The sequence below is a fragment of the Cystoisospora suis genome, assembly GCF_002600585.1.
Source record: "Cystoisospora suis strain Wien I chromosome Unknown contig_118, whole genome shotgun sequence".
Lineage (NCBI taxonomy): Eukaryota > Apicomplexa > Conoidasida > Eucoccidiorida > Sarcocystidae > Cystoisospora > Cystoisospora suis.
The window spans coordinates 11,434-22,280 of NW_027152920.1; the positions used below are offsets into that span (position 1 = coordinate 11,434).

The 10,847-nt window shown below is 51.4% G+C and overlaps 1 protein-coding gene across 1 annotated transcript in view; it reads left to right on the forward strand.

Annotated features, from left to right (window-relative positions):
- Positions 1–279: 279 nt before the first annotated feature.
- The window catches only part of CSUI_000290 (uncharacterized protein), a 14,936-nt gene continuing 4,368 nt past the window's right edge, over positions 280–10,847 (forward strand). Inside the window, exons 1-10 of the mRNA XM_068060524.1 lie at positions 280–2,895; positions 3,404–3,721; positions 4,455–5,067; positions 5,564–6,337; positions 6,954–7,065; positions 7,564–7,704; positions 8,444–8,853; positions 9,525–9,590; positions 10,328–10,424; positions 10,715–10,800. Coding sequence (XP_067927501.1) covers positions 1,212–2,895; positions 3,404–3,721; positions 4,455–5,067; positions 5,564–6,337; positions 6,954–7,065; positions 7,564–7,704; positions 8,444–8,853; positions 9,525–9,590; positions 10,328–10,424; positions 10,715–10,800 — 4,301 coding nt within the window. The 5' untranslated portion in view covers positions 280–1,211. The remainder of the gene's footprint in view (positions 2,896–3,403; positions 3,722–4,454; positions 5,068–5,563; positions 6,338–6,953; positions 7,066–7,563; positions 7,705–8,443; positions 8,854–9,524; positions 9,591–10,327; positions 10,425–10,714; positions 10,801–10,847) is intronic.

The window sequence follows — 10,847 nt, forward strand, 5'->3', positions numbered from 1 at the left end:
GTTCTTGACTCTGAAGCAAGTGCGCCTACTCCGACGGAGCTCCCCCTCATGCTTGAAACAGGGCCTCCCTGGCTTCTGCTTACACGGCATTTAAGAATGCAGTTGAACCCGCCCTTAAATCAAGGCAGGTGTCTACAGGAAATATCGATGTTTTGAACGCACGACAAGGCAGAGTATGCTGGAAGTTACACGGGGCAGCTCAATACATCTGTAGAGAGGCAGTTGTGCGCATGCATGCGAAGACAATCGACGTGCTGCACAGAGCAGAGTTGTTTCTTGAGATATTTGAGCGAGTTCGTGATGCTCCCTAGATTTCTTACAATGAGCTAAAAAAATGTCATGTCTCGTCGTGTTGCCCTGTTTCGTCGTCTTCTCCTCTTTCTCTTTCATTCTCAGTTAGGCAGGGCTCACGGAAAATCATTCATCGATCTTCGCTTCTGCCCCACAGATTGCCTTGCAAAGAAAAACATGTGCTTTGCACGATTGTAGAGGACTTCCCCTCTTTTCCTACCCTTTCTTATGTACTCGGGAAAGTTCTTCTTTCGCGCTCCTGTTCCGCATCCTAACGAAGTCCCCCGGCACTTGCGCGTTCGATTGAATGTGTAGAGCATGCATTGGCGTGATCGCAGAACAGTCTCGACAGGGGAGAAAAAAGTCACTATCACACCGACGTTTCCTTTTCAGAGACATCACCCTCTCCACGCTTTTTTTTCTTGGATGACCTGGAAGGTCAGCATGTCTATACACCGGTCGTTCATTCGCTGGCTCATGTTACAGTGCTTTAGTGAGGCGCCGTACCGATCCTCCTTAATGTCAATATCGAGAGCCAAGAAGAATCGTTTGACTAGCCGGACCATTCGGTTGTTTTAACCATGCGAATAACCATGAACCTTCTTTCTTGTGCCTCACGGTGTCCTTGTTTTCTCCCTAGTGCGTTCCCATACACGGAGCTTCGTCACCCTCCTTCTACAAAGCAGAGTCACCCCGATCTCTCTCTCAGCCTGATGCGAAGATACATTGGCATGCTATCACATACTTGACCTTCCTCTAGCCTCCCCCATGTAGGCTTTCTCTTCCTCTTCTCATTTCTTTTCTTCTGACGCCTCCACGCCGCTGGGTTTCGAAACTTATCGTATCGTGGTCTGACCCTTCAACTCTGCGGCAGTAGCTCTCTTACTCCTTGCTGCATTCGATCTTTCTCTCCTTCGAAGATGGAGACCCCACCTCGTCGTGAGCCAGCCAGGAAGGCAAAGGGAAGAGGAGGAGGAGTTAAAAATGAAGTAGAAGACACGAAGAGATCTACAGCGATGGAGTATGAAGAACTTGTGGCTGGACTCACACCACCACAAGGTCGTTTCGTTGCCTCCGCCTTTGATATAGCTAGCCAATTCAGCAATCAACAAGCCGCTCAGCATCAAGCGCAGCAGGTTCAGGGAGGGCGAATGCTCGCAGCTGAATGGGCTCCAACACTTCATATGCTTCAGCGTCTAGGTTTGGAGAAGCCGAAACAACATACATCGTCGTCGATTGTCGATTCATGGATTGGTATTGGCGGCTGTGGCGGATCTCAGGGAGCAGGAGGAGATCGAGAAGCTGCGACTCTAGACACTGCAGAGAGTAGATTGTTTTCTCAATGTCTCCAAGCGTTAGAAGAAGATATCTCTTTCTGGGAAGGCGAGAATGGTGAAACACCTGATATGAGAGGGGAACGAAGCGGGGAGTCTCATCATGGAAGCAGTAGTAGTAGTCACAACTCAACAGGACGTATTCTTCAACAGCTTGGCAAAGGCCGTCTTATTCAGAAAGGAGGACATCTTTTTTCTTCTCTGGATGCAGATCCGGAGGTCTATACATCTTCAAGTGAAGATGATGAAGGCGGGGGTACGTCTTGTTCTGGAGGTGGTTCACACAAGAAGATTTCACAGGTCTCCCGTCATCGATTCGCAGCTCCGGTTCTTCCACTTCGTCATGCTCTTCGTTTTCTCCGCTCTCAACAGAGAGATTCTCTACGTACACAGCATCTCTTGAGCGAGTGGCGTGAAGGCGACGGATGTCTCAGTGATCTACAAAAGGTCTTAGCGTACTGGGGTCCTGATGGTGTCTATTCTGTGGCGAAAGCGGCTCAAAAGATGAAGACAGACATGCTAGCTATCAATCCTCTTCAAGCTAAGCATATCACAAATGTACTTCAACAGCTCGATGAGGTGTCGACATGCAAATCTCGACGCCGGGAGTTTCGCCAGTGGGCCTTAGCGGCTCAGAACATCCTAGCAGGAGGTGGAGGAGGAAAAGGAGACAACGAGTGTCCCTTTCCTCTTAGTTTGGAAGCTCTCTTCGTGCTAGCCGAAGAGAGTACAGGGAGGTGGTTTGAGGGTCTTCCGTCGATTGCTGTGAGAAGTCTTCTTGATGACAGCGAGCGCAGGGAGGTAATAAAACGTCTAGAGATTCTCCAAGGGAAATACAAGGACACAGACACAATGAAAGGGAAATCGAAGGGGAGCAAAGGACTAAGGGGTGACCGTGCTCAGCAGCAGCAACACCACGAAGAACTCAAGCAAGTCGAATCACAAGCTCTACAACCTCCACCCTGTTTCTCTAGTCATGGTAATGATACTTTGCGATGCACGGAATGTGCCTTCTGGCTTGTTCAACTCCAGCAGCTTCAGCAAATACAGAGGGAAGGCACCTGTGGACTTCTGGCCCAGGCTCCTAAGACGCACTTTGTCCGCTTCATGCTAGTTATGCAGAGACATCGGCAGCAGCTCCCCGCTCTAGCGAACTGGGCCTGTCAGCTAGCTGAAGGTCTTCACGAGGATGGCTTCAAGGTGCGATGGCTACACGATGACGGAGGAAAAGGTCCCGACGAGGAAAAGAAAACCACCAAGTTTTACGCGGGTAGGTTGTGCATACCGTCCCTTGCTGCGGAAACTGAGCATGTACGACCAACCTGTAGGTGATGTGTAGTTCTTAGCGTAACAGTATATAAGTATCATGAAAGTCTAGAGAAAGAAATGCTCTCTGGGCTAAAGACGTTCATAGGCGGCATCCTAATAGCACTTAGCCTGTCGCCCGCGGGCTTGTTCTCTTGAGTGTGTCGTTCTTTCACAGAACACATACATCTCTCTATTCAAGCTTTTTCGGTAAAGTGGCTGTCATGTCGGTCAATTTTTGTTTGCCATTTTAGCTGGGAGAGTCAGTCTGATTCGGGTGAAGATAGCGCAGGGAGAAACCACTTGTTGTTCGCCTAGATCTCAGAGAGATAATACTTTATGTCTTCGTGGAGAGCCCTCGTGTCTTTGGCTGGCTGTGCGGTCCCATCTCTTTGTCCTTTCAACGCTTTCTATGAGAGCTTGAAAGTCATGGGAGCGTGCTGTAACTGGAAGTGACTGTCGTGCGGCTGCAGGTCATCTTGGCGCCATGCATTCAACTGTATGGGGGGGCGCCTTTTGTAGCAGCCGTCAAACACATGAACTCCTCTTCTGGATTCGACAGCTAGGTCCTTTCCGGCCATTGCAGCTATCCGAGAATCTCTCGCTTCGGAGCCACGAACGAAAGGCTTTAATGCAGCGAAGGGAGCAACTGCTATCCACTCGGCGCTGTCTCTATTCGCTTCCGTCCTTTGTTGAACCGGAGAGAGATGCGTCTTTGGAGGAGGGAAAGAAGAAAGGCCGAGCAGCCAAAGTCTCTCTCTCTGCCTACAGCTACTCGCTCCTTAGCGGAGGTCAGTCCGGGGACAATCTCACTTCCAGGCAATCACTAGCCACGAACCACAGAGGAAGGGAGCAGTCTCTCCGGGTAGGCTGAGGCTTGGTCTAATCCACATCCAACTTCTCCAAAGTGGGCTGAGTACTCTTCTTCAGGCCCCTCCTTGACTTCCTTGCATGCGCTCGCGACCACTGTTGGTCGAGTGTTCAAATCCCTGTGGTCAGTCCTCATAGGGCAGTATCACGGGCTGCATCGAGCGTTGCCGGAGTCGACCAGATAGACTCCTATGCACCGTATGGGAAGCAAGCCGCCCCCCGGGTATAGATGTTCCCCCGGGGTCGCATGAAGTCGTCTTAGCAGACTCTTTCCCCATGTACGCGCGTCTAATAGGGAAGGCCTTGTTGCGAACTACTCGGAGTAAAGTGGACGGATGCCTACGACATACATAGACACAAAGGCCTGGGGAAACGTTCTGGAGACCCGTAGTCGGTTCTCTGTGCAGTATCTTGTAAAACCCGTGGGTGCGGTGTAGTGGAGAACTAGCCTGCTCTCGGCGTCGTATGAAGGGCCTAGCTGAAGCGCACCTGTCGACTGGGTTACTTATTCCTACGGGTCTGTACGAGCACGTCGACTCGTCACTTTGAGTTTGACACACGTAATGAGTCCTCTTGGACGCGCGCTATTCAACCCTTGGGGGGGTTGGTTGGGTGAAGCGCTCACTTCGACTGTGGTATTCTGCCTTTTCTCAGGTGAAGGGGATAGTATGCAAATACACACAGACGCAGACAGCACAGAGACAGAAGGGGAGGTTGAAGAGCGCCGGAAGATTGCGGCAGCTCGGCGCAGGTGCGAGCTCAAGAAAATGAGCAAGGTCGGCAAAAGTCCGGGAGCTCTGTCCAGGGAAGGACACCGTAAGCGGTCCGCTCTGATCGAGAGCGAGTCCCATACGCCTTTCAACGCCGGGGATTCTTTGGAGGGTAAGCTACAGTCTTGTCACGAAGACTCTCTCGATCTCGGCAAAGGTTTGTTTTACCTCGGTTCCGGATTCGCGCATTTGAACACCTCGTGGTCTTACAAGCCTCCCAAGCGACGTCTCACAGCGATGCCTGCGCCATCAGCAGCCACCGCGAGCGGTTCGTCCGCCAACAGCGAACATGGTAGAGGGCGTCTTAGTGAGAAGAAAAACAGAAGCGGAAAGAACGCTCAGTTGTCCCAAGATGGAGGGGAAGAAGCTGAAGGTGACAAACAGAGAGAGGAAAGCGGTCCCCGGGGGCAAGGACCGGCGGCAGCTTCATGGACTGTAGAAACGAGCAGCAGCGATGAATCTGTGCGCGCCTTCGTTTCCGACGATGCGAAGTACAGGTACTGTGCAGTTATCTAGGGGTGAAGACGTTTGCAGGAACCCAAATCTCTGCTAAAAACTTGCTTCACGTCCCATGTTTGCCGCCTAAAACATACACTGCCGAAGGCTGCCTTTTCCTTAAACCAGACCGTGACTCTTCATTCATGACGAACTGAGATTTGACCTGTTGTCCTTGCTGTTGCGGCAAGGTACGCACCTGACCTTTTATGTTCCAATGAGCTTTCGCGATTTCCAGTTTTAGCAGGTGCCCCTTCTCGGGGCGTCTGAAAGACAGTGTCTAGGAGAACATTTCAAAGGGTGGGCTCGTCGCCTTCTCGCCTGCACGACATTAACAGCAGCTCGCAGAGATTGAGTATTTTCAGCGTAAGAACCTTGGAGTGGATCCTTCTCTTTGGGTATCTTCACCTACTTGAACGGGTCTGTCTCTCGGCCAAATCTTCAGAACACATTCAGTATGTGGGAGTATGATAATGTTACGTCGTTATAAATGTGCAGGCGCTCCTTCCGTGCGTGGCGACGGCGGGTCAATCGTCGAGGACCTCCAAAAATCTCGAGGACCACCATGCAAGAACGTCCAGCCCGACAAGGTACCTCGGGCTTGACGACATCGGACTCACATGAGATGGAAGAGCCGTGGCAAGGACACGTCTTAGATGCTTTCTTAGCGCGCTTAGGAAGCATCTCAGTGGGTCGATATGTTCATCTAGCTACAGCCGCTGCGCGCGCGGCAGCCATCATGGCTGCGTCGAGTCGAAGAAAGAAGGGGAGTCGACATCGGAAGCGGCAACTAGGGTCTACGGGGCCAACTGCGGACACATTCATCTCGTCAGAACAGCGGGCCGCGCAGGAGAGGCTAGCACACCTGCAGCCTAGACAGTTGTGGAGGGGGAACACAGAAGGATCTTATCCTGGATCTATGGGAGGGTGTTACGGTCTTGTTGCCGAGCCGAAAAAGGTGTCTCGATTGGAGCGAAAGCATCGCGTTCGGTCCGTTGAGCCTTCCTGGGACCTGCAGCAGCAAGAGAAGCGTTGCAAACGAGGCTCGCAAGGAAACAAACAAGGCGGAGGAACCAACCGAGAAGCGAGTGGAGATCATTCTTACCCTTATGGTATGGTTGCGACGGGTAGATGGGGTGGCGTCAAGAGATCAACGAAAAGTCGAGAGGTCCAGCTTGTATGCTTAGATGAAAGCGAAGTGTATAGACGGCTGGGCAAGACAAAGCTTTATCAACAGAAACTCCACGGGCTTGAAGACAAACTGAGTGGCCGGTGAGTCTTACGTAGCTCGGGCTTCTACATGCTTCTTTATTTTCGAAAGACCTATGCTGTTAGGTAGATCGAAGAGACAGTGGGCAGAAACTGAACTGTATGGGTGGGCATCCAGCAGCCGCACAGGCTTATAGTTCAACACGAATACATATCGTCTCCTAGGAAAGGTCTGTCTGCCATTAGAGTGACATATCGCCACACTCGCAATTGTGCATGCAAGACGCCGTTCCCTAGGCGTCGTCAGCAGAGATGGAATGAGGTTCTTGGTCTCTAGGATTACAGGTGGTCGAAGACGTTTCAGCGTTTTTTTTTGACAGGAACCGTACCTACACTTTGACCAAATGACAGCTGTGATGTAAGGGAGCATAGGATCCGTCTTAGAGAAATCCTCATGTAGGAAAGCGAGACGTGCCACACGAGTGAATTCGCTCGAATGGATGCATAACGCAAGCAACGCGTCAATTGTTCTCACCATGCCGTCCCACTCATTTTCGCGGCCCTGGTTCTTAAGGCAGCCTACAGCAGCTCGCCTCAAACTGTGAAGAGCGTGAGATGACGATGAGACTGTCACGCTCCATGAACCTACATGTGGTCGCGTTCTGCGGGTCTTTTTCAGGCGAGAGTATTACGCTGTGGTTGATGAGGAGAACAAGAAGATCTTGATGATTCCTGGAGGTAGTCTTGTATTCTTTCTGACAGAAACGCGACGCCAGAGCCAGGAGGACTACGTGAGTCGTGGTGTCGTTACACGGCCTCGAGGATTCTGGTTATAGTAGGAATACCAGATCGTTCAGAATATCTCCTAGTACTTACTTGCTCGTGACTAATCCTCACGCTCTTCATCTGTCACATTCTTGTGTTGAGGTTTCTTGTCGGAAAGTCCTGTAGCATCCTTATGTTCTTTTACTACAATCTGCGGCCCCTATGGTCGAGCCGTTCCCTGTTCGACGGTGTCTCAGGATAGTCAGTCACGACGATATTTTTCTGTCTGTGCATGCAGTAACAGAAAGGGAGACGGGACTACACTGTTGAGCGAGGGAAAGAGCGAAACGGTAGAAGCTTTGGAGCATAGGGACATCGCTTGTCTGAGGGCGAAAGTAATCTCACTGGATGTGCTGTTGCGCCTATGTGCCTTCACGGGGGTTGATGGTCACAAGGGTCGAATCCTTACTGGTGTATGCCTATTGAGAGGCGGGTCCTCTTGCGACGGGTTGTTGTCGATTCAGCTTTGCCGATTGTTCGCGGATATTCGGCGCCAGATGCGAGGGACATTCTTGCAATGCTTATTAGCCAAGCGGCGAAATGCACGGAATGTTCTTCTTATGAACGCTATGCTTTGGCAGAATCAACTCAAGCACGTTCACAAGGTGAGAGCCTCTATGGATTTCTAGGACCTTTCTCTACATGTAGCTACTCGGTTTCGATGGCTGCTGCAGCCTTTTGTACTTCTCCGTTCACCCATCCAGCTGTTCAGGAACTTCTCGATGACTCGACAACATGTGTGTCGGCCAGAACTGACGAAGCTGTGCCTGTCGCACAGCTTCTGCACCTAGGGACTTCCGTGGTCGTGCTGAGTGGGGTGTGGGGCGGCATGCGCTTTGAAAGTGCTCTCAGTTTCAGTGGATTGAATGGAGTTGTAGGCTGCCACGTCAGCAGTCTTCTTTTCCAGCGACCATAGCAAAGACTCTCAAGGAGGCCTGCGAAGATCAGATACTCACTTAACACCGGGCTTGCACTGGGGAGTCGAGTTTGGAGTTGCTAGGACGGCTCATGTGCCTGCAGCTGCACACCAAAGGAGTTAAGTCTGTGATTGTTGTCTAGACACCAGGGTTTAGGGGTGAGTTGAGCTAAGCCATTGTGGCTGACAAAGCTTAATGTAGCGGCTGTTTGGCCCGGGTTGGTGCGTTAAGACGTACCAGAGTTCGTTGAACTAGTCACACTCCGCAGAAGGCTCTTCCCCCAGTAGACATTTCATAGCAAAACCCAAGAAATGTTTGTAATCCTACCAAGGCGCTACTGCAGCTGCGTTTTTCTTTTTCTTGAAGGAAGGGTTGAAGGTGGTTGAATCTAGCTCTATATGTTGATTTCGTCGTTGTGGCTATGCAGGCTCGCTTGTGTCTTCTCTTGGGCGGCTACTGGCGAGATGCCGCATTTGCAGCAGGGGATGCGCCTCTGACGGAGCAGCAGCTCTTGGATGACTTTGTTGCAGTGAACAATATGGTCCTTGCCGATGTGACTCGAGCCCGCGAGCCACAGCGGAATGAGGGGTCGTCAGCTCGGAATGTGGGGTGCCGCTTAATCGAGGCTATTCGCAGCCGCTGGGTAGAGGCCGGCACTGCCAGTTTTCCTGATTCGGGATGGCGAGCTAGCCAGGAGGATGATTCAGGCGTTGCCTCAGCCGCAGCTGATATGCAGTTGCCAGCTGGGATAGTCGAGCGGATTGATGAGGCCGCCGGAGAGGCAGCTGGTGTAGCTGCGGCGGCTGTCGCTTGTGCAGACCGAAATGCTAGAGACATGTAAGGAGGTTGGTCTATGTATGTCATCTGATACATCCTCTTCTTCCCGGGTGTCCTTCAATGGAACCCGAGTAGGCCAGGTCCAAGGGGGAAAATTAGTCTGAGGCAGCAAATAGACGTTTCTTTGAGCAGTTTTCACCTAGCATCAGACTGTCAGGAATCTTCAGCCCCACTGACCTTTCTCCAAAGATTTGTTTAGTCGTATAACCCCTATACTCTTGTCTTTTGGCCTGTTTCGGAAAGCTGGTGGGAGGCGGAGGGAACGAGAAGGTGCACTCAGTCTCTTGTTTTCTCTCGCTATTGACAGCATCATACTTACTGTTCAGAAAATACTGATTGTGGCCTTCCAGCTAGACAACTGCAGCGCGGCGCGACACTTCAGTACTGTAAACCCCCCTGACGGAAGATGCGTGCAGCCTCCCAGCAGAGAGCAGAAGCGTCCACGTCACTTGGCAGAGAGGCTGGTCTAGGCAGCTGGAAGGCTGTATATAGCTACTGCTCTGAGGACCTCTGTGTCTGCTGCTGTAGTAGGGCCAGCTGCCCGTAAGCAGCCAGCCCCTGGACTTCGCAGACACAAGGTTGTTTTTTTTCCCTAGCAATCAGCACGTGGCGTCGCTCGAAGACAGGAATGCACTTTCACGATTTTCACCCCTTGGGTGTTCTTTCTTCAGGCTCAGAAGGCATATGTTGCCCCGGTTGCTTCTGCGATACATCCAGCACATCTTCCCGCTGTTCGTGTGAGTTATGCCTTTCATCTTAGAGGGAAACTGCTCCCAAGTTGGTTTGCCAGAGTTGGTATTCTATAACTCGAACTTAAGGACACTGGCGAAAAGAAGCGCCACTTGTCTGCTGGACGCTGTTTCTGTCTCTGTTGCAAAGTCACTTGATGGATTCTAGATCTAGTGAACATGCATGGATTTCTGTCTCTACATGCCGTACGCGAACTCCGTCCGGCGGACGCTCGCACACCTAACGATGCAGTTGGTCTATTACTAGAAGTACGACGTATCAAACCGCTGCTTGGGTAGTAGCGAGGTAGGCAGCTTCTGCCTTGCATCGTCTCGTATTGTGGGCTTGTCTGTATGAACCTTTATCCCATTGTGACACAGGGGTCACGCTGATCGCATAGGTTATCAACTGCACGTCTTTTCGATTTCTGATATTTCTCAATTCCTGTCTCCGGTCGCCTTAGTAGTCCCCAGAAACTTGAAGGAGAGGGATTCGTAGGTCTGCAGCAGCTCCGTGTGCTTTGCTGTGAAGCAGAGACATGTGTGTACTCGAGGCTTTCTGTGTCTCTTGTCTGGGTGAACAGCGGGAGCCTCCTATTGTGGTTCTAGAACTCGAATGAAAAAGAGAAGATACTCGTTGTAGTGTGTGCAGACACAGATTGGCGTGCGACATATCCTAGCTGCGGACATCTAATTAGAGGTCGAAACGTGAATTCCTGTTGTGTCCGATGAATGGCCCTATGCAGGCAGGTGTATTTGACTGCGCGATCTCAGTTTGCACTCCAGAAGAGCGAGGAGCAGGAATTCTCGAGGCGTGTCCGGCAAGTCGGAAGCTCCAGCACGGTGCGTTTTACCATCTTTGCTTGGGGGTTATGCCACAAAGACCTCCTGTTTGCACGGTTTAGGATTTAGGGCTTAGAAAAAAGTGGAAGGGCGCAATCTTTTTCCGAGCATGCAGCACTTCGACAACGTTGCCTGAAAAGAGCCGAGGCCTCCTTTACAAACTGCTGGAGTCTTTCTTCATCGAATCGCGTTACACGAGGAACCGCATGTAGGGCGCAATCTGATAGAGACTATGAGTTTTGATTGGGGCAGCTTCTCTCTTCTCTTTTTTTCGAACCTTGATTTTGAAGGGCAGCGGTGCGAAAGCTACAGCTGGTGGATTTTCTGGAGACGTGCTTCGGAGCCAGTACGATGAGTTCGCGCGTCATGCCGCCAGGTAAGCGAGATGAGCACACAGAGGTCGATACCGCATCCCCCCCCCCC